This window comes from Pseudochaenichthys georgianus, chromosome 1 (assembly GCF_902827115.2).
Source record: "Pseudochaenichthys georgianus chromosome 1, fPseGeo1.2, whole genome shotgun sequence".
Lineage (NCBI taxonomy): Eukaryota > Metazoa > Chordata > Actinopteri > Perciformes > Channichthyidae > Pseudochaenichthys > Pseudochaenichthys georgianus.
The window spans coordinates 45,921,285-45,949,099 of NC_047503.1; the positions used below are offsets into that span (position 1 = coordinate 45,921,285).

The 27,815-nt window shown below is 42.7% G+C and overlaps 1 protein-coding gene and 1 long non-coding RNA gene across 2 annotated transcripts; one reads left to right on the forward strand and one right to left on the reverse strand.

The window, feature by feature from the left end:
• Positions 1 to 649: 649 nt before the first annotated feature.
• On the reverse strand, positions 650 to 26,667 carry LOC117451040 (ectonucleoside triphosphate diphosphohydrolase 4-like). Its single transcript, XM_034089122.2, has 14 exons — positions 26,499 to 26,667; positions 24,980 to 25,085; positions 23,485 to 23,670; positions 19,286 to 19,491; positions 17,523 to 17,673; positions 15,436 to 15,539; positions 15,270 to 15,329; positions 13,608 to 13,756; positions 12,665 to 12,831; positions 10,929 to 11,130; positions 9,552 to 9,671; positions 7,906 to 7,991; positions 4,732 to 4,893; positions 650 to 4,191 (listed from the first exon to the last, which is right to left on the reverse strand). The coding sequence occupies exons 2-14, from the start codon at positions 24,985 to 24,987 to the stop codon at positions 3,975 to 3,977; spliced, it is 1,818 nt and encodes a 605-aa protein (XP_033945013.1). The 5' UTR covers positions 24,988 to 25,085; positions 26,499 to 26,667; the 3' UTR covers positions 650 to 3,974.
• On the forward strand, positions 6,158 to 12,759 carry LOC117451171 (uncharacterized). Its single transcript, XR_004552629.1, has 3 exons — positions 6,158 to 6,411; positions 6,496 to 6,554; positions 12,680 to 12,759. It is a non-coding gene; the product is annotated as an uncharacterized lncRNA (long non-coding RNA).
• Positions 26,668 to 27,815: the final 1,148 nt, after the last annotated feature.

A 27,815-nucleotide genomic window follows, 5' to 3' on the forward strand; every position in this document is an offset into this window, starting at 1 on the left:
GTAGAAGTACTCGGATCTTGTACTTGAGTACAAGTTGAAGTACTCAGATCGTGTACTTGAGTAAAAGTAGAAGTACTCATATCTTGTACTTGAGTAAAAGTAGAAGTACTCAGATTGTGTACTTGAGTAAAAGTAGAAGTACCAGAGTGTAGGAATACTCTGCAACAAGTAAAAGTATTAGTACTTAGTTACTTTCCTCTGCCCCTCAACCAAACCCATCTTAAAGCGTCAGATCAGCCCTAAAACGTAAAATATGTTTTCACTTCCCTTTAATGGTATTATAATATGTGGATAGTTATTCCAGGTTAATACATTTACTCAAGTACTATAAGTACGTTTCTCAGGTACTTGTACTTCACTTGAGTATTTCCATTTGACGCCACATTATCAATCCACATATGGAAGATGATATTTTACCTTTAACTCCTCTACATCACCTCTAGTTCCTTTGATTTAAATTATTTATACAAAATAAAACACTTCATATTTTGTTTCCATCCAACAGAAGTAAATGAGATCTGCAGATTTATATATATGGATTTTAATTAGCCACTTTTTAGCTGCTTTGGAAATGTTTAAAAACGACAGATCCTTACACATTAGTGCATTATATTATAATACAGGGGCGTAAATCAACTCAAAGACATGATTTTATTACAAAGAGGATTCTTTATTGGATTTGTTATATTCACATATCTGTTAAAAGGTACCTACATTCAAAAGATCAAAGACAAGAATCCCTTCAGTGAATAAAAGTGAAACATTGCACAAAGCCCATCGATCAGGTATTCTGCTACACACACACACACACACACACACACACACACACACACACACACACACACACACACACACACACACACACACACACACACACACACACACACACACACACACACACACACACACACACACACACACACACACACACACACACACACACACACACACACACACACTTTAAAATCAGAAAGTAATGAGAAATTCTGAATTCTTTGGACATTAAAAAAATACCTCCCACTTTTTTTAAATCGTCATGGTCCGTCAAAATAAGAGTGGCTTAATTCGTACAGCTTTGAAACACATTACGATGTGAAGGGTAAGGCTTTATTCCGCAAACGGCTCTATTTGAAAGCCGTGTTGACCCTCTTTCGTGCGTTCAAATCAGTTTAAACGGCGGCTCGGGGCCTTGGTCAGCTGTCAGCGCCTTCATCCGCACACTGAGCAGATCTCTGGGCTTACTTCATCTAAAAAGCCTCTTGGCTGCGTCTCCCGCTGATAAACATCGGAGGCCTCGACAGGAACGAGTGGCAGACGGTTATCAGAGAAGCTGACATCATCGGCCGAAAGGAAACCATCCCAGGGGGAGAAACCGTATCTCTGAGGAAGCTGCCCTCAGGCTGATGTCACCGACGCTGGGGGAACATTCCAGATGCCAAGTAGTGGTTTAAAAAAAAAAGGGGATTTCAAACGCTAAGAGAAAAAAAGCTTCGTCTCCTCTGCCGTTTATTTGGCGCGAACGAGGGAATGTCGTGTTTAGTCTGTTAGGAAACGCTCAAGGTCACATGTGGAAAGAGTAAGATACAATCCAGACAAATCTGAAGCACCCGGGATGAAATAGCCTCAAACCAAGTTGTTCAATTTGTTGCTGTACGGTGGCCACTTTGGGACATTTCAGGCTCAGATTTTCATTACATGTCACTTGTTAGACGCTTTTATCCAAAGCGACTTACACACTCACTACTGTGGGGCGAAGTGTCCCAGGAACACAACGACTGCAGTGGGGTTTGAACCTGTGCCCCCCTGAGCCCAACACCAACGCACTAACCCACACGCCTCCACCCAGGCTCAGTTCTCCACCGTCAGATGCGTCTCCTTCAGCTTTAGCTAAAACTAAATTAACATTTTAAGGTGGCGATAAAAACGTGTTTTTTGCAATGGGAGTAGTGAGCATCATCAACTTCGAACGCGCTCTATTGGTCGCGTCATCGTGCATTCGTTTGCATAGAGGTCAGCAGCTCTGTGTTTGTGCAGTGAGGGAAATCAGCAGCGTGTGGACGGGACGCTCTGAGCAACACAGGAAAGGAATCATAGTTTTGCTAAATGTTACGCTCGTAGCAGACTTTGGAGCAAACGGAAAGAGGCGGTCTTTGTGATAATGACGGCCGCACGAAACCACTTCGAAACGCCTCGACACAAAAGTTCTAACGTTTTAACATCAAATGAAACCAACCCGAGCGAACAGGTATTGCAGAGTAACTGTAATTAATACCAGTTCTCAGAACTAGGAATGTCTTGGAAAAGCTAACAAAATAAAACCTGATGTCTTTGAAAAGGTAATTAAACCGAAATGTAAAGTTATATTGAATAAATTAATGTTAGACTGACAATAAACCCTATTTTGAACCGTCAAACGACCAACTCGTGCACGCCTCGTATCAAACGGTGGGGACGTGAGAACATGGGACGGTGTTCGCCTCCTCAAACACATCGACGTGAGATCAAAGCACAGCGAGATGTGTCCGAGAGGTATCTGGTCCTGGACAGAAATGATGAACTGACCGAGATGAAGTCCTCAGAGTCCTGCAGGCGTTCCCATCCGTCATGGAAAGCTATAGAGACACTTTCTTTCCCGCCTGTGCCTGAACGCAGCTTCCTAATTGGACGTTGAACAGTCTTCGAGAAACGTATAACCCGATCCTCTTCTGCAGCTCAAGAGTGAAGACATTGACCGACGCCTGGCTTCACGTCGGGGAGATATTGGTGGAGGACTTACGATACTTCTGTTGCTTCAAGTTGATTCTCTTCCAAAGAAGGAACCCAGAGAACATGATTCCAGTCTGTGATTGGCTCTTTGTTTAAAGCTGCAAGGTGTAACCGTGGCGTTTGGTTCACGCTCCGTACTCACGCTCCGTACTCACGCTCCGTACTCACGCTCCGTACTCACGCTCCGTACTCACGCTCCGTACTCACGCTCCGTACTCACGCTCCGTACTCACGCTCCGTACTCACGCCCCGTACTCACGCCCCGTACTCACGCCCCGTACTCACGCTCCGTACTCGTACTCACGCTCCGTACTCACGTTCCGTACTCACGCTCCGTACTCACGCTCCGTACTCGTACTCACGCTCCGTACTCACGTTCCGTACTCACGCTCCGTACTCACGCTCCGTACTCGTACTCACGCTCCGTACTCACGTTCCGTACTCACGCTCCGTACTCGTACTCACGTTCCGTACTCACGCTCCGTACTCACGCTCCGTACTCACGTTCCGTACTCACGCTCCGTACTCACGTTCCGTACTCACGTTCCGTACTCACGCTCTGTACTCACGCTCCGTACTCACGTTCCGTACTCACGTTCTGTACTCACGCTCCGTACTCACGTTCCGTACTCACGTTCTGTACTCACGCTCCGTACTCACGTTCTGTACTCACGTTCTGTACTCACGTTCTGTACTCACAATGCCTTTTGATTTTACATTCAGGGGGAAACCATATCATATTCTCCCCTAGAATGGATGAATTAGGTTTTGAGTTTGGTTCCCAGGGTCGTTTAAGTGTCCTTGTCCATGTAAAAACAGATCTGACTGGTGACTGGTGAGTAATTCCCCGTTCCTCTTTACTCACAATGTTTGTTTGTTTTACATTCAGGGGGAAATCACTTCATATTCTCCCCTAGCATGGATGAATTTGAGTGGAGTCTGATTCCCAGGGTCATTAGACATGTTCTTTTCCATGTAAAACAGATCTGGCCCGGTCGCACCGTCAGCTGGTGAGTCGTTCCAGGTTCCTCTGTGCTATGTTTACATCCAGGGGGGAATCACTTCATATTCTCCCCTGAATGGATCCATTTGAGTGGCGCTTGTTTAAGTGTCCTTGTCTATGTAAAAACAAAAGTCTGGACCCTCAGCTGGTGAGTAATTCCAGGTGCCTCTGTTCTCACACTAATGAGGTGTTGTGCCCTCCCCTCTCAGGCCAGCAGCGCCTCCCCCTCCTCGGCCCACAGCAGCTTGAGGGTCTCGCTCTGCCGCTGCTCCCTCTGGTGGATCCTCCTCAGACGCAGGATGTACAGCAGGATGGCCAGCACCACCACCAGCACACACAGGGAGAACAGGTGGTGGTTGTAGAGGAAGGAGGAGCGCAGCCAGCTGGGGTGGTTCTGACGGAGGGTCTCCTGCTGGAGGTCCCTGGAGGAGGAGGAGGAGGAGGAACGACATTAACCACTTATATTTATGTTTTCTATAATGCACAAAAGCAATGCTCCTAGCGCTAGGGTGGGTACGAAGCAGAGAGCAAAGCACACACATCATCTACTCGAGGAGAAGGACAGATACTCGTGTGTGAAAATACTGTCAAATAGAAACATGTCAATTAAAAAGCATTACAAAAAATATACATATACATATACATGTTGAATACAAATGTACACGAACCAAATATAAAGCAGGATATTATATATACATTAAGTGTGGCAGGAATGGAATGTTACACTGAATATAAATGTAAAATGTTCAGTGTGAGTTTAAGTCTATTTATCCAAGAGAAGCTATGGAGCAGAGGAGGTGTGTGTGTGTGTGTGTGTGTGTGTGTGTGTGTGTGTGTGTGTGTGTGTGTGTGTGTGTGTGTGTGTGTGTGTGTGTGTGTGTGTGTGTGTGTGTGTGTGTGTGTGTGTGTGTGTGTGTGTGTGTGTGTGTGTGTGTGTGTGTGTGTGTGTGTGTGTGTTTTACCTGAGGGGCAGGAAGCGTGTTTTGAACAGAATGGCGCCCAGAGTCCACTGCACCTCCTTATCATAAACCAGCTGAGCCGTCCTCAGGCTCCGGTAGTCGGGGGGGAATCTGAAGCCGGAGTGCAGCACCTCGAACATCCAGGCCGACTTGAAGCACTGATACCTGGGACACAGCAGCAGGGGGACGGGTCATAATGTTATATATATATACTGTAGCACCTTTCATACAACAAGTGCATAGAGGAGACATGTGAGAAACACATTTAGGTTAAAGGTACAGCGATGAAATTGTGCATTAAAAGGAGGATCGTGAAAATTCAACACCCAATCAGATGACAGGTTAAAATGCATCGCAATACACTGAGAAGGTGCAGCAGAGAGCAGAGGCCTGCACTACGAAGCCGGATGTTCGCTTAGCGGATAACTTCAGGGGAAACTCGGGGTTTGCGGTCCGACGGCGCTGGTTCTCTTCTCAGCGAGATCTCCTGCCACAACGCAAGCAACCGGATCAGAGTAACATTACGTACCGCCCACGGCACTGTGGCGTCGATGTGTCCCGTTATATCGCATCACAATGTATCATCTCCTGATCTGAGTCAGCCGAGCCGTGTCTGGCCGTGCAGCACTCAGCGTCACAGACCGGATGCAGAAGGATTATTTTAAGCAACACGTTAAGTTGACGAAACACTCGAGTCAAAAGTAATGAAAGTCAGATCGTGTTTTAGACGGGCCGTGATATCATGACCCTGTTGATGTACGCATTCAAACACGTGTTCTGTTCCAGCTTAAGGTGACAGAACGTGTTTGAGTCATGGATGTTTAAAGTGTAACTTCTTCATATGTCTAATATTATAGTTGACTTTTCATTCAGGAAGTATGTCAGTATGTCAGTACGCTTGTCCATGTTTGTGATTGGTCGAATGTTGCTAACCCCGCCCCTTTTTCGGGAACACGCACCTGACTAGATGGGGCAAAGCTGGCTTGAGTTAACGAGTTGATAACCAGCGTCGTAGGACCGCTTAGCGAGAGCGCGTATGTTTTGGATTAGGTAACCCGGGCAACTCAAACATATCCAGGGTCTGTTGAACCGGCTTCGTAGTACAGGCCTCTGATGTACTTATATGATTCTGTCGTCTTCAAGTGTGTATCTTCTTGGAACGCACTTATTGTACGTCGCGTTGGATAAAAGCGTCAGCTAAATGAAATGTAGTGCTTTATCCTGGTTATCTCAGAAGGTAAATGTCTTTGTTCTCACAGTGCAGCTTCTCATTATTGAAAAGTCACCACCAGAAAGCTGTAACGTAAACCTCAATAAACCACTCGAGGTGGTTTGTGTTGTTTCCTGTTGCAGAATACAGAGTCCAGAGCATATTGTCTGATGATTACCGTGGACGACGAGCTGGTTCCTAAAAACAGGGAAGTTAGGAGCGAGAAAGTATTCATGCGAATCGACTCTCGGTGCTAAATGTGAGCTTTAGACTTTGGCGTTGGCGAAGTCGTCGGTTGTCAGTTGGCAGAACAGAAATGCACACTCGGACTCAGCACCGTGTTCACTCTGTAACTTCTCTGAAGCCTGGCTTATATTAGAAAGGGAAGAATACTACAAAAGGTTTGACGCTTTACAAACCAATTCTAACAAGTCCACAGCCATTGGCTCGCTAGTAGCTGTTTTTGCTGACAGGTAATCAAACCTATAAATAAAACTATATTGTAGCCGCTTTGGCCTCTCGAGTTTAAACACTTGCGTATCTGTTCCTGTTTCCAGCTGTAAAAGCAGTTTGATTGGGGAGTTTGTGAATTCAGCTCAAAACCACCTGACTTGCTGTAAGTATCAAAAAACAATGTGTGATGTGTTGAAAGTTGAATTGAGAATGCGCATATTTTAACTGTGAGTAAACGACGCGTTAGCAACCGTTTTGCACTGATTTAAAACCGGCCTGCCGCCACACGCACAAACCGTACATTCGTCATGCCACCTGTGGGATGACTGAACCGACGGGCTGAAATATTGTTGGTTATCTAAAATAAAACCATCATTTAGAAACCAAACTGAATGGCTGTGAGCAGAACCTGTGAGGCGATGCTCGTTATTTCTTGTCATTGTAAAAGTCATTTCCTTTTGGTTGTTTTGTAAAAAAAAAAAAGGCAACACTTTCACCATCAACTAGTTGTTAGTTAACGAGCATGTCTTTCTGAGTCAGTATTAAACTCTTATTAACGCCTTATTCTACAAGTACTCGGCCATTAGTTAAGAGTGTTCCTCCATAACCCCCTGATTAGTGCTGATGTATTGTACGTAAGGAAGTTGTTGGACATGAGTGAGTCTTAGCATGCTCAATATGCAGCAGCAGTACCACAACAATAGAATTCCCCCATAAAGACACCTAGCACATATTGATCTACTCTTATGTAACAAGACATGAAACTATCACGGCCGTCCACACGGCGGCGTGCGTTGACGCTTGCCGGCGGGCGTGTCTGAAACTCGACCAACAACCAATCACGTGAATCTCCCGCCCCCGACACACAAGCAGCGGTTTGATTGGCTAGAGCTTGTACTGGCATGCGATTCGATTGGCTGACGCTTCTGCCGAGGCTTCAAAAGTTGAACATTGCTCAACTTTTGCAGCGAGCCACGCCAGCAAAGCTCCACGCCGCTTCCCACAATGCAGTTCGGCGGAAAGTGACGTCACCCCATTCAAAGTGAAGGTGAAGCGTCAAAGCACGCCGCTGTGTGGACGGCCGTGAGTGTTAATTGTGTCAAAATAACGAAACGTGTGGTATTTGTACCTCGGAATATGTTCCCTATTTGAACGTGAAGTCTTGTTCATAATAAATAAGCTAGAAAAAAATATATGTGTTTAAAACGATGAGTCCAATACATCCCGGATGCTGATGACCTAATCTTTTATTTTCAAGATAAATGTTCGCGAGGGGCCGGATCTCCTTTCTTGCCCCCCTATTTGAGAATGCATATACTAGTTTTTTTTTTTACCTTGAACGTTTTTTTCTCTTTCTCTTTGACATAATAATTATTATTGTTGTTTGTTTTGTTTCTGACATGTTCAACAAATTGACAAATAAATCATTTTAATAAAATAAAACCTACATTTGTCAGTAAATCAAATGAAAGCTGTGCATAATTTAAACGTTGTTGACGAAGAGATGAACTCACTTGAGTCGGCTGATGTCGGCCTGCTGAGAGAACAGCTTGTTGTCCAGACGCTGTTTCAGTGTCGACCACTTGGTGGCGCAGTAGTCCTGCAGAAACAACAACAACAAACTTTATATAAACAACAAATAATCATGCATTTGTTTTGATAGAGATATTACTCTTGAAAAGGTACCATAGCGAAGTGGTTATCACCAGATCGCCCAACTCGAAACGCATGGATGGTTCTTTACTAAATGGAGAGGATCTGATTTGCGCTGCGCAAGTTGGTCTGCTGGACGTACGGCAACCCAAACAGGACATTTGAAAAAGCGGTGTTTCGCAAAGAAGAAAAACAAACCGACCGCATTAATCTGAACGAGAGATGAGTTATTGTTTTTACGTCATTTCCCGGTCGTTTGAGAATAAATCCTTTAAGTCAGGGGTGTCAAACTCAATTTCATCGCGGGCCACATCAGCATTATGGTTGCACTCAAAGGGCCGGTTGTAACTTTAAGACTATATAAAAATACATATATAAATATATCATATATATAAAATAATGTATTATATGACATCATTGCCTCTGCATTGGATTATCATCGGATAGGGTAATCACTTCATAATTAACTACGTCTGAAAGCAGAAGTCTAGGGCAAATAATTGCAAGTCTTTTCAGTGCGTATGTCCCAAAATGATTTAAAAAGAAAAGCCAAATTCTGGAGAAAAAAGAAATAGAAGTGACATTTTGAAATAAAAATCTAATTCTGAGAAAAAGGAATTCTATGAAAAAATGCATATTTTGAAGAAAAAAAGGCAAATTCTGAGAAAAAAAGGCAAATTCTGAGAAAAAAGTAATATTTGAGATGCATTGTGGGACATGTAGTTTATGGGCAACGTGCTTCTGTAGCATGTAACCGTATAATAAACATATTATTTTCTTAGCAAGCTCTTGTGGGGCCACATAAAATGAAGTCGCGGGCCGAATGTGGCCCCCGGGCCTTGAGTTTGACACCCCTGCTTTAAGTGGATTAAGTACTTTCTTAAAATAAGTGAGAAATGGGTTTAACTTCTGATCGACAGCCTTCACACTTAACAATAAGACACTGTACATGTATCAATCATTTATGGCTTTCATAAGTAATATCTAATTGTTAACTTAGAAAGGTATTAGTCCGGAGAAACTGTTTCTGTTGAGATTCCTTTGAAAGGGAAATTACTTTTCATAGAAAAAGTTGATTCAAGAACAAAACTCTGTTATTAGATCAGTACGGACGTCAACTGTCCTGTTTGGGTTTCCGTGCGTAGCGTCCAACATGGCGGAGCAACTCGCGCTGGAGCAGTGCACATCGGGCAGACATGCAAGTCGGGTAGTCACAGAGGATAACATCATCCGTCAATCACAAACTGGAGCTATTTGTGTCACGATGTAGAAAGTGGACTGATTTTGTAAAACCTCATCGGCCAGATTTGATTTTTACAAACGTGTGAAGTCCTGATCCCTCCCTAATGTTCGCATTGTTTGTACTTTACTGTCTTTATTTTTATCTTCGTGTAAAAAAACACATTTCGGACAGTCAAGCTTAAGATGTATAATTACTATGTCTTCAAAACCACTGTGTAATTGCTTGCTGACAAATGTCAATACAAAATATATTACAAAAAAGTACCATAGCAGCTTTGGAGTACTTCCTGCTGTCGTACTGTCCTCCGAGCCGCAGAACGTCCTCCGTGCAGTAGAAGAACTCGGAGAAGCCGTAAAACTCACTGTTACTGAAGTTGATGGGAGCCTGAAACACAAAACATGGCATTAGAATAAATCAGTTCAATAGGAACTCACAATAAAGTACTCTCCTTACAAACAGGGCGTCAAGTTAAACTGAAATCCTCATTTATTGACCCACAAATTGACTCGTGCAAACATTTCAATAAACAGCTAACAACTATTTTAATCATCAACCGGTTAATTGTTAGGTTTAAAAAGTCAGAAGGTGTTAATTATATGTATTCTAGTTTTCAAATCGTAAGGTGATGTCTTTAATAGTCTTGTGTTGTCAGTCCAAAACTCAGATGTATAAAAACTAGGGTTGCAAAATTCCGGGAATTTTCAAAGATGGAAACTTTCCACGGGAATACACGGGAATTTAAGGGAATAAACGGGAATACACGGGAATTTAAGGGAATTTAAGGGAATAAACGGGAATTTAAGGGAATACACGGGAATTTAAGGGAATTTAAGGGAATAAATGGGAATTTAAGGGAATACACGGGAATTTAAGTGAATACGCAGGAATTTAAGGGAATACGCAGGAATTTAAGGGAATACACTGGAATTTAAGGGAATACACAGGACTTTAAGGGAATACGCAGGAATTTAAGGGAATACGCAGGAATTTAAGGGAATACACTGGAATTTAAGGGAATACACAGGACTTTAAGGGAATACGCAGGAATTTAAGGGAATACGCAGGAATTTAAGGGAATAAACTGGAATTTAAGGGAATATACGGGAATTTAAGGTTTAATTTAGTTAATTATGAAATGATTACCCTTTGTGATAATAATCCAATGCAGAGGCAATCATGTAATATAATACATTATTTTATATATATTTATATATCTATTTTTAAATAGTCTTGAAGTTACAACCGGCCCTTTGAGTGCAGCCATAATGCTGATGTGGCCCACGATTAAATTGAGTTTGACACCCCTGCTCTCAATGAATTCTTAGTGTTGGGATAATGTAGGTTCACAACTAAAAACAATGATACAACACAGATGTAGTCGGCTTGGGGCGTTTTGACGTGGACATGTTGCACATTACATCTTTAAAAGGAGCTTAGGAATTTCAATTGAATGTTCGGTAACCGTAAGGCGTACAGGTAGTACCCAAAAGATTTACTGCAGGACTGTTGTACAAGACTAAATGTTTTCCTATGTTTTGGATATGGAAATCTTGTCTTCTCTAAGAATGCAAAAACACACTATAACATAAAAGAAACAACACAAAAAGGTAGAAGCAAGAGACAAACGGTTGAAGTTGGTACCTGGTACACTCCCCCCGGGGACATGGTGCCGTTGTGGATCCCCAGGAAGGGTCTGACGGCCTCCTGGCACCGGGTCCAGTCCCCCTGCCCTCTGAGGCTCAGGGTCCGGTTCTCTCTCACCACGCTGTCCTGCAGGCTGAGCGGCAGACACGGGTCCAGGTACGGCTTGTCCTCGCTCAGACCCAGCTGCGTGGTCAGGAGCCTGGAGACAAACATTTCATATTAAGGACGAACATTTATTATTTATTTGTTTATTAGTTTGTTTATTAGTTTGTTTATTCCACACATGGGAATTATTTTAAAAGAAAACATGTACACTTATAGAGAGGCGAAGTCCCTCCCTTTCCGGGGACCCCCATGGGACCTTATTTCAGAAAAATAATGTATTGAAGTCAATGGAGAGAGAAAACGTATCTTTCCATCCCGTTTGAATTGTGCCACGAATTACACATATGATGTTTCTCAATCGTAAAAAACAGTTTCCGTGTCACAAAAGTCACAGTTTGCCGTAAAACTGTTGAAATATAAGACGATGAAAAATACGCAACTAGAAAGACTACAAATCCCAGAGTCCCGGTCCCGCATGCTGGCTCTTAGGAACCGACTAACTCCCCTTGTGTCTGCACAGCTCTCAACGCGCCCAGACTTGGAGTGATTTTCACCTCGTTATACTTTCCGCCTCGTTCTGAGAGAAAGAAGTGAGATGTTCCAACGTGACGGCCGTCTGGGTGTGTGGTGCGAGGCGGGAGATGTAGTTCATTGAGTGTCAAAAGCGTTACTTCACAGTTTTACGACACATTTAAAAAAATTTGACTTGCAAAATTATCTTTTAAATGTGCCAGATGTGTGAAAGTTGGCAACCCTGTGAAACAAGAGTGTTGTTCTCCTTTGTACCGTGTCTGAAATGCCAAAATACATTTCTGATCTTCTGCCAGAGTCAGAACTAAACATGGATACGCAGCGTTTAGTTATTATGCTTCATATATATCAATATCAATAGGATACGGCTGTAATAGGCATAAGGCCTTTTAGTCGCTCATAAATAAGTAGATCACTGTTCTTTATCTACTGTGGATGCTGGCAACAGTCACATCGTCCAAAGTGAAGGTGATGTTTGACCAGTAGTGGTCGAGGCGGGACTTGAGACAGTTCACCGTTTTCTGGCAGACCATTCCACAAGTCAACCACACGCAGTCAACCACACGCAGGCTGAAAAAGTTGCAGCAGATAGCCAGTCTTGAGTACTGTTTCTTCAACTTGAGGCGGTGTCCACGAGTCCTGCTGTTATAATCCCGTTGTAGTGGGCATGATGTTTTGTAGATGTTGTGGAGATATTTGAAAATCATCATATCTCCCCTCGCCCTTCCTTAATACATACTCGGGATCTTAAGACTTTGCAGTCGTTCTTGATATGGACCAAACTCCCAGAAAATCGCAACTCTCACTTATTTTAAAGCAAGACTGAAGACTTATCCTACATGCATGTCCTACACGGCACTGTAAGTTTGTTTCTAATTACATTGTGTTGTAATTGTGTAACGAGCGTCTGTAGCACTATCCTACTGCTATTCATGTTTGTTATGAAGCACTTTGAAAGGCCTTGTGTGTGTGTGTGTGTGTGTGTGTGTGTGTGTGTGTGTGTGTGTGTGTGTGTGTGTGTGTGTGTGTGTGTGTGTGTGTGTGTGTGTGTGTGTGTGTGTGTGTGTGTGTGTGTGTGTGTGTGTGTGTGTGTGTACCTGTTCTTGGTGAAGGTGGTGTTGAGCAGCTGCTCCTCGTAGCGCTGTCGGGCCATGTTTCCTCCGAAGCCCAGGAAGGTGGTGACGTAGACTCTGTAGACGTGCTGCGTGTGCTCCACGTCACAGCCCAGGTTAAACTCCGCCAACACACTCTTCCCCGCCTCCTCCTGGACACACACAACATTGTCAATACCTGTATGTTGCCGTCCATCTGTTCCTAACATCTAATGCAGGGGTGTCCAACTCCATTTCATTACAAGGCAAGTTTATTTATAGCACCTTTCAACACAAGGCAATTCAAAGTGCTTTATAAAAGTGAAAGCAGCGGCAAAAAGAAAAGTCTTCAGTCTGGATTTAAACCAGTCAGAGTCGCAGCGGACCGGCAGGTTTCTGGGAGTTTGATCCAGATACTTGGAGCAAAGTAACTGAACGCTGCTTCTCCATGTTTAGGTTTTATTGTCAGATGCACAGCAGCTTCAGTGCAGAAATGGCAATGACATTCTTCTGACCTGAGCTCCTCCAACGATGCAACATATAGAATAAAATACAAGATACAAAATAGTGCAAGAAGTCTATATCCATGTAAAGAGAATATGATATGAACAAGAACAGAATATGAAATGAAATAATGTACATTACGACAAAATTAAATACGGTTTATTGCGGTGATAACTATTTATAGTAACATCTAATGTGAAAACAAATGTTTGTGACAGTTTGCCTCTGCGATGGGTATTTTTAATTAATGAATTAAGTTGAACGGACAAAATGAATTAGGTGCACAGATTAAGCCAACATGTATTTAAACACAATCAGCAGCCGTTATAACTTGCTTTATATTTAATTGTTGTTATTGTTAATTTGTTAATTCAACATGTGTATGTTCTACTTTCTTGTTTATTTCTTGTCTTATCGTGAACCCTCCTCCAGAAACAGATCTTACTTCCTGTGGAGAGCTGAAGGTGATGGCGCTCGGCACCTCGTAGGCGATCTGCAGTGAAGCCCCGCCCATATCCATGATGCCCACTGTGCGCCGCCTGCTGATTGGCTGCTGGTTCTGAGAGCCTGTCGTCACCTCCACTGTGGCTTCCTCTGAGAAACAGGACGCAGATCTCATGTTATCATCTGATTCTGGGAACTGTGACCCGAACACAATTAGAAAATAAAATAAAAACGGAAAAATACACTGTGTATTTTTCCGTTTTTATTTTATTTTCTAATTTCTAACACTATGCACTAGTGTTGCACGGTGTACCGATACTTGAAAGGTACCGCGATACCCTGCCGTTAAAAACGTTACGATTCCTCCGTTTCATTAGTATCGGTACTTTAAGAATGGCGGGGAAAAGTACTCCGGTGAGAAAGCGCTGTTTTAATAAGAGCCGTGTGCGTTCAGCGCTCTGCTTCCACTCCCTGCACTGCAGCCGTGCCTGCAGTCCCTCCCCTCTCTCAAGCACGCTCTCAGTCCCTCCCCTCTCTCGTGCACGCTCTCAGTGCCTCCCCTCTCTCAAGCACGCTCTAAGTCCCTCCCCTCTCTCGTGCACGCGCCAAGTCCCTCCCCTCTCAAGCACGCGCTAAGTCCCGCCCCTCTCTCAAGCACGCTCTAAGTCCCTCCCCTCTCTCGTGCACGCGCCAAGTCCCTCCCCTCTCTCGTGCACGCTCTCAGTGCCTCCCCTCTCTCAAGCACGCTCTAAGTCCCTCCCCTCTCTCGTGCACGCGCCAAGTCCCTCCCCTCTCAAGCACGCGCTAAGTCCCTCCCCTCTCTCAAGCACGTGCTAAGTCCCTCCCCTCTCTCAAGCACGCTCTAAGTCCCTCCCCTCTCTCGTGCACGCGCTAAGTCCCTCCCCTCTCTCAAGCACGCGCTAAGTCCCTCCCCTCTCTCGTGCACGCGCTAAGTCCCTCCCCTGTCAAGCACGCTCTAAGTGCCTCCACTCTTTCAAGCACGCTCCAAGTCCCTCCCCTCTCTCATGCACACGCTAAGTCCCTCCCCTCTCTCGTGCACGCGCTAAGTCCCTCCCCTCTCTCGTGCACGCGCTAAGTCCCTCCCCTCTCTCGTGCACGCGCTAAGTCCCTCCCCTCTCTCATGCACGCGCTAAGTCCCTCCCCTGTCAAGCACGCTCTAAGTGCCTCCACTCTCTCAAGCACGCTCCAAGTCCCTCCCCTCTCTCATGCACACGCTAAGTCCCTCCCCTCTCTCGTGCACGCGCTAAGTCCCTCCCCTCTCTCATGCACGCGCTAGCTGCCACAGCATGTGAGAAAGCGAGAAGCATGGCTGCAAGTGGGAGTGGTATGCCGCTGCGCCACGCCTTGTTGACAAAAAAGACGCCAGAAGCGAAAAACAAAAAAGTTGTTTGATGCTTAATTGTAATTAATAAAAATTCTAGTCATTTATTTAATTTATTGTTGTCATTGTTTAAAAGTTTGTGTTCTGGTTCTGGTGTGAAATAAAGCACAATAATTACATTTAAGACTGTTTCCCTTTTTTTAAGTATCGGAATCCCAATTCTTGACTCGGTATCGAAACCAACATGTTGGCATCGTGACAACACTACCGGGTACACGTGACAATGGAAGCCTTGCATCTTGTTAGCAGCTTCAAACTCACCATCATCAGCGTGATCGAAGCGGCCCAACACAAAGTTTATCCCGATCCACGCATACACTCCTGCAGGGACACAAGACGGGCAGGAAGTGGTTAGAAAGACATGGTTTTAGGGTTGCCCTCTCTTCATTGAGTTAATAAAACTAAACCCAGTAAGCAAGCTGCTCGCCTTCTTGTTTCCCAGAGATGACCTCGGCATGAGAGCTGGAGAACAGGAAATCGAAATCCAGAGGAACGTCAGTGATCAGATCCTCCAAGATGGCCGTCTGCTGGCTGCACACAGAGGAACAGTCAAAAGGCAATATGACTTCAGTCCATTTTGTTGCTTAAAGTGGACCTATCATGCTATGTGTAGGCAACAGCATAGCTCTCAGAGATATACAAATATATAAAAACATGTCTATGAAGTGTTTTGCTCAAAATACCAAACAGATCATTCTAGCCACGCCTCATATCCCTCTGTTTCACTTCCTGTTTCTAAAGTGCTGATTTGGGTATGAAGCTTTAAAGAGGAGGGGTCTGAGCTCAAGCGGGACCCGGCAGCTACCGTCTAAACCAGGGGTGCCCAACCAGTCGATCGCGATCGACCGGTCGATCGCGGGGAGATTCCCAGTCGATCGCGGGATGTGTCTAAAAATAGAACAACAATATTCTGTTTTATCGTTAATATCCTGTAACATAATCTTCCTGTGCCAGAATAATGCACTTGAACGCATCAAAGATTTGTGATTGGCCGGCGTGACCCCATGTGTCGGGGCGTGGCTGGTGAGCAGTGGGCAGTGCACTAGTCCACTAACGTTGTCCATGTCAACAGGAGTGACAGTCCGCACACACACAAGACCGCAATTATGGCAGAAGCAAAACATATATAATTTTCACTCCGAGTGGGAGGATGATTATTTTTTTATCTATTCCAATTCAAAGTCCATCTGTCTCATCTGCAATGCGAGCGTGGCTTTATCGAAGAAGGGTAATTTAGGAGCGGCATTTCAAAACAGTGCACAAACGCTACGAGACGGAATTCCCTCCTAATTTTGCCCTATGCTCCAAAAGGGGAGGGGCCTGAGAGGACAGCTAAATGCACAGCAGTCCATTTTCACCAGGCCCAACAACAAGAGCAGGGCTGCTACCATAGCATCTTAACGTGTCAGTCACGTTCTTGCGAAACACATGAAGTCTTTCAAAGACGGCGAAGTTGTGAAAGAAGCATTCCTGGAGGCTGCGACGCGTAATAAAAATAACAGAAGCATTTCAACAGGTTTTTGATATGATAAAAACTCAAGTTAGATACCGTTATTAATCAGCTGTAAGTTTGTTTGAACTTATTCATTATAATTATTGTACAAAATGGTATAAGAATGCAAACTTAAATTGATTATAGTCTATTTATTATCAATTCAGGTTAAGAAACTAGTGTGTGCAGTGTTGCTTGCATCCTATTTTAAAGGCATTTCTTTGTATACTTTGGCAGCAGATTCCTGAGTAGCTTCAGATCTGAGTTGTCTTATTAGTAAGCCTAAGTTATACTTTTGTAGCAACACTATTTTTATATAATGGCAAAGAAAGGGTTCAGAGTATTTTCTTTTTTTCCTGTGTCATATGTGGCAGCACTGTTCAATGTTTCTTGAAAACATTACCCACTGTAGTATGTGACGTGTGAATAAACTCCAACTCTGTATCAACAACACTGTTGTGTAACTTCAGTTAAATACTTGTATGTGTGTAGATTAGAAAGAGGTAAGATAAAGGATCTGCAGTATTTTATGAAGTATTAATCGTACAAAGGTCAGTTTTATACAAGTATAAGTGTGTATTTACCTGGTATAGGCTGTCAGTAATGGCTACGCCTATCTCTTTGAACTGGTAGATCTCGGCAGACTGGCAACTTTGAAAGTAGCTCTCGGTTCAAAAAAGGTTGGGCACCCCTGGTCTAAACTAAATGCTGCCGTGATGAAACTCCATATCATGGATTATCAAGGCTCTGAAACAGTCTGGAGCTCAAAGGCTTTCTCTCTCCTGGTTATACCACAAGGTGAGTTCCTTTCTACTTCCTGCTTCTTCACACACATGCTCTCCAGTACAGGTTAGCTCTGAGTGTTAGCGATGCTAATGTAAACACCGACCATATTACGTCCAAAGCAGTCGGCCATTGTTTCTGATAGCAACGTTTCTGATTGTGTTTTTTTCATCAATATCAACCATCATTTACCTAAATGCAATATACCTCTCGTGAGCGGCAGAGTAAAGGTGAGTTACCTGTCCGGCAGCAGCCTCATGCCGGCGGTGCACAGGATGTAGAGCGGCGTCTCTTTGTGTTTGCTCCTCGGGACGTGAGCAGCAGCGAAGCTCAGCAGAGGGTAGAGGTAATCACTGGCCCGAGTGGGAGAGGTGGCCAGGGTGGAGATCCCTGAGAGACACGGCAACAACACATCATTCACAGGTGTCCTCACAAGACGGCTAATTAAAGAGACACAGCTTAAAGGTCCCCTATCATATATCCAGAGCCTGTCTCTGATTGGCTGAAACACCAAACAGATCATTGCAGCATTACCCATAACCCCCTCTGTTTCAGCCCTGTTTCCAAAGTGCTGATTCTCTGTCTGTTACTTTAGATGAAGACAAGGAGCCCCTCCCCACGCCCCTCTGAGAGACATCTGGTTACAAAGAACTCAATGGAGCTCTAGAGGAGATCCAGGTGATAATCATTTAACCTTTATTGAACCAGATAAGACCAATAGAGATATGTTGTAATGGGGACCGAGACAAGAAGGCATCAAAGTCACACACACACAAACAGTATAATGCAAAACAATTCCTACAATAAAACTAAATGTCCATGCATCACGAGAAATATGCATAACTGTAACTGCCAACGAGACATGCCATCGTCACTTGGCATGAAAGGATTTGTTTTCTCCTGTAAACCGTGTCTGAAATGCTCCGTTTTCTGTCTCTTAAAGCCCGCCTACCAAAAAAGCCCCGGCTGCTCTGATTGGCTTGTGTGAGCTGCAGTATATACCAGAAGAGCCTGTATGTGACAAAGCAGGTTTGTTGAAGCCCATGTTTTCACAAAAAGCTGATCAGAGTGTCGAACAACTCAAACTGTGAAATAAAAGAGAGCAATGCAAGAAAAACGGGTTTTCTATATACACGTTGGTACATTTGGTCCCAGGGTTCAAAGTGCCACGTATGCTTTAGCTATCGCTCCTGGAAAAACAAAACACCCAGTGTCTCTAATCTGTGTGCTGAGATAAAGGCCGAGGCACTGAATGGTGCTTTCTGCTGAAATGACTTAGCAGACGGTAATCAGGACTATCCCATCAACCTCAGATCAGACGAGGAGGGAAACTCACAGAGGGCTCATCTGTTTTTATCCTGTTCGACTTCTATTTTTCCCCTGCTCGATATTTCCCATGAATGCCACGTCTTATCTCCGTCACACACTCTGCCCTTCATTTCTCCTGGCTCTGAGCCAAAGGGACAGACAATGATAAGTAACGATCCTCATGCTGGCACCAAGAGGGGGGGGGGGGGGGGGGCTTTACAAAGGTCAACAAAAAGTGAAGAAATCTGTGGTTTTTAGGAGATGTTTGACAAAATGTCCGAAGAATTTCTCTCCGTTTCACTTCTGCACATATGGCACATATTATTATGGTTTAAGTTTCGGATTGAAAGTATTAGAACATACTGAATATTAAATTGTGATATGCATTACTTAATAATAATGAAATGCAGATTAGGGCTGCAAGTTTCCGAAAAAAACAACGAGTTGCGATGATTTTGACTGAATTTGTAATTACGATAGGTTTCACAATATTAGAGGGAATGATGATAATTATTATTTCGTTATCATTTAAATATATATGAAATGATTATGGTGGAGGATCTGTGCGACAAAGTCAGTACGATGTACAGGCTAGAATATATCTGCAGCCCCTTACTTCATTAAAACACATATTTAGCCTTTAACAAACATTGTAATTGTCCATATTGCCGTCACTGAGCTCCCGTTTCCTCACCGGGTTTGATTTTCTTGACGACAGGTTTGCGGTCGCGGTCCTTCATCTGTCGGATGTCCAGCAACGTGTGGGGGTTCCCGTTGTGGGGGGGCCAGTAGTACACAAAGACCCTGGAGCCGCTGGAGCCACAGTCCACCACCACGCCGTAGTTCAGAGCCGGGTTCAGGACGTCCGTGGCCTCCATGGTCTCTGCGATGGAGAGGTACCTGGAGGAGGAGAGGGAACATCTGTTACACTGACACACTTTCCTCTTATTTCAGCACACCGCCATCTTCGGATATCACATGCAACACGTAACACTTCACAACATCCACTTCTGGTTCTTCACAATAAAACAAGTGAACGCATTCAACAGAAACAGTGCATGTAAGTTAACACATTAGGATATGAAAGACATGCTGCTGAACATGATCTACTTCGTATATGGTCATTAGCTTCTTGTTCTTTTTGGTTTTCATAACCTTAAAGGGACCCTATTCTGCCGTTTGGGGTTTTCCCTTTCCAGTAGTGTGTCCTAAAGGTTTTAGTGCATGTAAACGGTCTGCAAGGCTACGATCCCTGTGTTTCCTACAGAGGGAGTTTCTCTCCCACACACTCGCGCTTCTATTCGCTAGCACTCCAACACATTGCACGTTAGGGCTGCACGATACATCGTGTCGTGGCGATAATCGCGTTATGTGCATGCACGATATTCACATCGCGGGACGTGTGATTTTAAGAAGGCAAATTAACTCAAACACGTCATGTTACAATTATTTTGCTGCTTGCTACAAAAGGAAAAGGTACTCGAGTGAGTGACATGCCGGCTCTGCGTGCACAGCAAACCAATCACAAGCATTCTTGATCAGATCACAGCAGGATAACCGAGCTAGCTCAGCTTGTTGCTCTGATAACTTGAGATCCAGACGTCCGTGACTAAACTCCTTCATCCGGTTAAATATCGTTAAAAAAAGACCAATTGTATTTCATTAAAGTTCAGGAAAGTATGGCTTGCGGACAAAATTCCTGTATTTTTCGCAATATATATCGCAGGGGAACAAAATATCGCAATGTCAGTTTTTTTCCAATATCATCCAGCCCTATTGTACGTGATAGGCTAAGGGGCGGGACATCTCTAAGCGGTTGACCAATCACATCAGAGCCGACCAGCTAACCAATCAGAGCGGACTGGGCTGTGGTTTCAGACAGAGGGTGAAAAGAGGTGCTGCAGCACAGGCAGGATGAGAAAAGAGCTCTTGGAACATTAAGGCATGGAGACGTGTCCCAGGAGAGATGACCATATGTTTTTTTCCATTCATGGAAACATGGAAACGTTGGTTGCTGGATAACAAGCTTTGTGGACGCGGTTATCTCATTAGTTTCTGAGGCCTGACAGCTCAAGGTGACCGTGTGAGAGAGACTGCAGCTGTTCTCCTTCGTGACCAAGGATAGTTAGAGATAGTGAAATATGTTATCTTTTCATATGCGGGTTTCTACTTTTAGTTTAATCAGACCTAAGAAGAAGATCAAATGCACGCTGAAGGCTCTTTGAGCATGTTTTCTCTCAGGGATTGTGTTCAATGTTTGTTGTTTGTTTTACATGTATTGACTCTTGATATTTGTCTGTTGATGTTACACATGGAGCTGCTGTGACGCATTTAGACTTGATCTGTCCATTGAAAGGTCACCTATTATGCAAAAGCCACTTGTTCCTGTCTCTTCTACATCAACATGTGTCCCCTCTTCTTCATGTCTCTTCCACATCAACATGTGTCCCCTCTTCTTCATGTTTAAAAAAACAATGATTTATTTGAAGATTTTCAGTCTGGCTTTAGAACACATCATAGCACAGAGACAGCTCTGGTTAAAGTCACAAATGACATTCTAATAGCCTCAGACAAGGGACTTGTCTCTATTCTTGTCTTGCTCGATCTCAGTGCTGCATTTGATACTATCGACCATGATATCCTATTGCAAAGACTAGAGCACTTAGTTGGCATACAGGGAACTGCTTTAGGCTGGTTTAGGTCCTATCTATCTGAACGCTCTCAGTTTGTACGTGTTAACGATGAATCTTCCACGCAAACCAAAGATAGCCATGGAGTGCCACAGGGCTCAGTGCTCGGACCCATTTTGTTCACATTATATATGCTTCAGTTAGTCAATATTATAAGGAATCATTCTGTAAACTTTCATTGTTATGCGGATGAACTCAACTATATTTATCAATCAAGCCTGATGAAATTAATCATCTAAATAAAATTCAAGACTGCCTTAAGGACTTAAAAACGTGGATGACCTTAAACTTTTTGATGTTAAACACGACCAAAACTGAAGTTATTGTACTTGGCCCGAAGAATCTACGAAACAAATTATCTAAAGATATACTAACTATGGATGGCATTAATTTGGCCTCGAGTGAGACTGTAAGGAATCTTGGTGTTATATTTGATCAGGATTTATCCTTTAACGCCCACATAAAATCAATTTCAAGGACAGCCTACTTCCATCTACGTAACATTGCAAAAATCAGGCATATCTTGCCTCAAAGCTCAAGAAATACAGAGTGAGGAAACATCTCCTAATCCAGTTCTACACAGCCATCATCCAAAGCATCCTCACATTATCCATCACCGTCTGGTACAGCAGTTCAGACAACCTCTCCCGGAATAAACTTCAACGTATCATCAATAAAGCATCAAAAATCACCGGCAGTCCCCTTCCATCACTCGAATCACTTCACCACCAACGAACTGTCACAAGGGCAAAGAAAATCATTTCTGACCCCTCCCACCCAGGTCACCATGTCTTCCAACTTCTGCCCTCAGGGAGGCGCTACAGGTCACTGTCCGCCAAAACTGCTCGCTTCAAAAACAGCTTCTTCCCCTTTGCAATACGGACACTAAATGGACTCTAAATAACCCCAATGAACAATAATAATCCACCACACCTTGAACTTTATGTTATGATATGTCTTTGCCCTGTGCTGTGTGTTGTACTTTTTATTGTCTGTTTATTGTATGTTGAACTGTATGGAACAAGCTGTACTACTCTGCACTGAACACGAATTCCACCAGCCTGGCTGTGTGGTCATTAAAGATTCTAATCTAATCTAAAACGATGCAGAGAAACTAGTCCATGCATTTGTTACTTCTAGGCTGGATTATTGTAACTCCTTATTATCAGGGAGTACCAAGAAGTCAGTCAAGTGGCTTCAGCTGATTCAAAATGCTGCAGCTCGTGTACTAACCAGAGTTAGGAAAAGGGACCACATTACTCCTGTTCTGGCTGCCTTACACTGGCTCCCTATAGAACACAGGATAGAATTTAAAATTCTTCTTCTCGCCTACAAAGCCCTTAATGGGCAGGCGCCATCGTACCTTAAATAACTCATTATACCCTACTGTCCTACTAGGGCATTGCGTTCCAAGAATGCAGGGTTGTTGGTTGTTCCTAGTCTCTAAAAGTACAATGGGAGCCAGAGCCTTTTCTTATCAAGCTCCACATTTGTGGAATCAGCTTCCAGTTTGTGTTCGGGCGGCAGACACCCTATCCGTTTTTAAGAGTGTGCTTAAGACCTTCCTTTTTGATAAAGCTTATAGTTAGGGCTGATTAGATTCAGCCCCTAGTTTTGCTGATATAGGCTTAGTTTGTCGGGGGACATCTTACTTCTTCCTTCTCTCTGTCTGTACCTGTGTACTCTCATGTTCCCATTAACCCAGATTCCCCAAAGTCTTTCTTTTTGGTGTCTATATACGCCGGGATCCGGAGTCATGGATGATCCTGCGGTCCTGTGTCCTGGATCGCGAGCCCTGGATCTTGAGTCGTGGCTGTGGTCCTGGATCATCGGTCCTGGATGGATATCCTCGTGGATTCATCTTCCTATTATACACACATGCATTTCCAAACATTTGGACTACCTATGTTGCAAATGTATTATCTTTTCAATTTACACACGGCATCTATTGCACGTCTGTCCGTCCTGGGAGAGGGATCCCTCCTCTGCTGCTCTCCCTGAGGTTTCTCCCATGTTCCCTTTAAACTGTGGGTTTTCTTCGGAAGTGTTTCCTTGTACGATGTGAGGGTCTAAGGACAGAGGGTCTAAGGACAGAGGGTCTAAGGACAGAGGGTGTCGTATTGTCATACTGATATTCTGTACACACTGTGAAGTCCACTGAGTAACATTTGTCGTCCCCTCTTTGTGACCCGTTGTGACTCACTTGTTGACTCGGTGGCCGGGCCTCAGCTGCGGCCCCAGGCCCCACAGCTGCCTCTGGTAGGTCCCCAGCAGCAGCAGGGTGGAGGTGATGAAGAGCAGCAGCAGCAGCCTCTGCCTGGGAGCGCAGCCCAGAGACAGAAGGGACACGCTGCAGCGCCAGGAGGCCGGCAGGCAGGAGAACGTGATCCTGGGAGGAGGAGCACAGCAGAACACGTCATTAATGTATGTTTGGTCCGTGATGTATTTCAATCAGGAACCTGCATTCAATGTTTGATTATCAGTGGAGTGATTGCTTTGCTCGCTTCATGTGAAAGCGTATTTTGTCAGATATAAATTACCCTCTATTTGCTTATTTCCTTTTCTTGGACTTAAAATCACACTGTACATTTTACATTTATATATTCTCAGGGTATACGCAGGAATCCTGAAGTCACATGGAAAACCTTTTAAGACCTTTTTCAAGACGCTTTCCATACATGTTAAGACCTCATCTCCACTTGGAGTTCTAACCGGTTACCTTGGCAACACACTTTACCTCACATTGACTATATACAGTATTGATTGTTCTTCCTCCTCATCTTCCAACCATTTGGACGCAGACTTGCATTTCCCCATAACGATGTTGCTTAGCAACCGGCGTAAACAGAGCTTCGCGCTATCAAGCAGTGAGCGAGCGACATCCTGTTCAGATGTTCAGAGGTCTATTGTTTTTATTATATGGCTGTTATTTATTTTTTTATTATTACATTTATTGTGGTTTGTGTCTTGTATTTTAAATGTATTTATATTATGTTGTGTGAGCTTATCTCTCTGTACAGCACTTTGGTCTGAAGGTTTTAGAGTGCTATATAAATAAAGTTGGATTGGATTGGACGTCAAACCCAACGGGATGCCATCAATAAACTCCACAGAATCTCACGACACACCTACGCCATGACTACATTCAGACAGACTGCAGAACACAACCTCTCTGGACCATTCATATACTTACTGAAAACAAGCTACAAAATGTAAAACCTTGGAAAATGCTGTTTAATACTTTTTAATAGCCTTCATTTATCAACTTTTAATACTTTTTAAGACCCCGCGGACCCCCTGATTCAGTTTTATATTTAATATTCCATTCCTCACATACTTATGTATATATAATAACTTGCTTTATATTTTGTTAATTTGTAAATTCAACATGTATATTTTCTACTTTGTGGTTTATTTCTAGTCTTTTACGTTTGTATTGTACCATGCCATATGTGATGCTGCTGCAACACAGACATTTCCCAAATTGGGATCAATAAAGTAAATCAATCAATAACATCTTATCTTAGTTCCTATAGAGCTGTGTTACACATGTCCCCTAACATGCAACAAGATCTTAGGGTGTGTGACTGTCAGTGCTACCATTCAAATCACACCCTTCCACATGCAGAACATGTTCCTGAACACTTCAAAGACTCCACGTGTAATGGAGACTTTGGATGCTGTTATCAGTTCATTACCTTGCCATCTGTCCCGGTGGGCAACAATACAAGATGTCACAGTCGTCACCTCATGGTGTTTGCAGAGTGATCAGGACCCGGTCCAGAGTTTAGACTTTCCTTCTGCCTGAAGGGGAGAACACAAATGTAGAAAAGCTGAAACATCTCAACACCTTATTGACAAAAATATATATACATGTTTTTGCTGATTTTCTCTGTCTAATGTGACGGTTATATTTTAAATGTAGTACAAGGAATTTGGAGGTGTCACCTTTGACAATTTTCACTGTTAGTATCTAATCCTTTTAGAGCACAATATAAAAAACACATTACAGGTATTTCAGAAAACCAAAGGGAAGATAAATCAACAACAACAACAACACACAAACATTGATGGTACAGTGTATATGTGGGTACAGTCTTTGTTTTAGTTCCGTGCCTATTCACACTTTTTACTTTACTCAGTTACTCTAGCTTTAAAATACTATTTAACTCATTTCTTTACATTTCTGTGACGTTGCTGGTGTAACGTTGCAATTTCCCATCAGGATCAATTAAGTTAATCATTACTAATCTATAAATATACACCGACCACGTGTACTACTTTATTTCGTATTGATCCCCAGTGAGGGAATGCAGCTGTTGCAGAAGCCCGAGGACAGCGAGACAGATAAGTAGAGAAAGTAGAAGAAGTAAATAAACAGATACATATAAAACTCCAATAAGAATAGCATATAAAATACAAGAGTTTATGCAGAAAACATTTGGGAAGTTAAATTGGTGTAATATTAGAGTAACATACAACCATTGAATTGTATAGTCATAATATAGTATAAGGTAAAAGCTATTAAATATATAGTACAGTTAAATAAAATAGAATAAAATAGCAAATATGTAGTATGCTAGAATTTATGAATGTGTAGTATACCATATATAATCAAACAACAGTTATAAAACATTTTACAAGAATAAACCAACTTATAAAACGGACAAGTCAAATCAAGCAATCTGATTGGTTCTTAGCCGTGATAATGAGCGTATATCACGGGTAGAATTGTAGTTATTTTTTAAGTCAGTATCCCACCGAGAAAAGCTACAACCGTTACAGCTGTTACATTAAATCCGTTACGAAACTAACTAACCAACAAAGCTTAAAGTATACATGACATCATTAGTGTTAGGTAAAGGTACTACCAGGTTATATTAAACATTTTCCAATTATATTTGTATGAAATCCTTCCAAAATGCATTCAAATGTTCTTCACAATACCAGCTATTAAAACGTAAAAATAATATGCTATTTTCCTTGTTATATAGTAGCATTTAAAACACAGAACAGCATGCCAGCTGGACAAAACAAACACCACACTTAATATACATATAACATATGTTGTACTTTAGCTTCAGCACTGGTTTCTGTTTGTATTCATGTGATGTAATGTAATGTAATATAATGTCAGTTAAGTTAGCAACAAACCGTTAGAAACCAGCTAACACAACGGTTAACAGTGGATTTAAATATATATGTATATAAACTTACCTAAATGTGTCTTTCCTCCGCCATGACAGTACAATCCGACAGTGGTTAAAGTGTTTGTTTAACAGAAAATGATGTATAAATACGTATATAATCCGGCTGTTCTGCACGGAGGTTTATTTAAAAAGAAGCCAAGTAGGCGAAGCAGAGGATCAAACAGGAAATCCAACACACTTCCGGTCGGCCCCGTGGTGGAGCTACGTCATCAAATTCGCCTGCTGCATTCAGGTGCTGTCGGACAACAATCTTGTGCTTCAGAAACTTTAATATTTTTCCAGATGAATTGAAATTGTACAGGGTAACTAACATCAGGGGTGTACCAAAGACAGTACCTGTTCAAATATCAGAATTCTGACTCTGTTTTCTCAGAAATCTGACTTTTTTCTCAGAATTCCCCAAAAAATGTTCTCACAATTCAGACTTTTTTTTGTCAAATTTAGATTTTTTTCCCTCAGATTTATTTTGTGAATCTCAGAATTCTGATTTTGAGACAATTTAATTTTTTACCTCAATATATTCTGAGAATAAAGTCATAACTCATGTATGTTTTTTGCTTTTGGTAACAACCCCCAACAATTGCAATAACTGTAATACTTTTCAAGTTTTATTTAACTTGTAAAGGGTAACATTAAGCCTTATGATAAACAAAGTGGGTATCCAGATGTTGTAGAAGTTAAGACACTTTTTTATTTTAGTTAACAGATTGACTTTTCATAAATCAGGTGATTTGCATTTCAATTTTCATAATGACCTTTTACCTTATTTTGTATTAATGCAAATAATTTTTCTTATTTCTCGATTTCACTTCCACCGTTATGTCTCTTGCACTTTTGTACTGCCCTATTTAATGTCTTTATTTTTTAATATGTCCTCAGTATATTATTGCATTGTTGGATGAGCCTTGGAAGATGTTTTAATTGCCCAAAAAAATCCCTTTAGCTATGGTGCACACTAAAGCCTTTGAGATATCAAAGCAGTTCGTTGTGTCTTCATAATTGCTGCACCCAATCAAAGTCAAGGTTATAGTCAATCTCAACATATGTGTGTACACACAGAAAGATCACAATACTGTTTCCCACAGTCCCGAGGTACAACAAACTCACACATTAAAATGCAAGAACACTCAATGATCCATCCCGTCAATTTAATACACTTGTAATTCGCTTTGTTATGGTCACAATTCCAATTTCGGACGTCCTGTTTAACATCCTTCCCGGAATCACATGTGACCTCCTGCTGTTATAAAATCGTCTCCACCCATTTACGCTGAAACACCGCCCTCTGTATCTACCCGCCCTCTTTTTTAGAAGTGGCCTATCA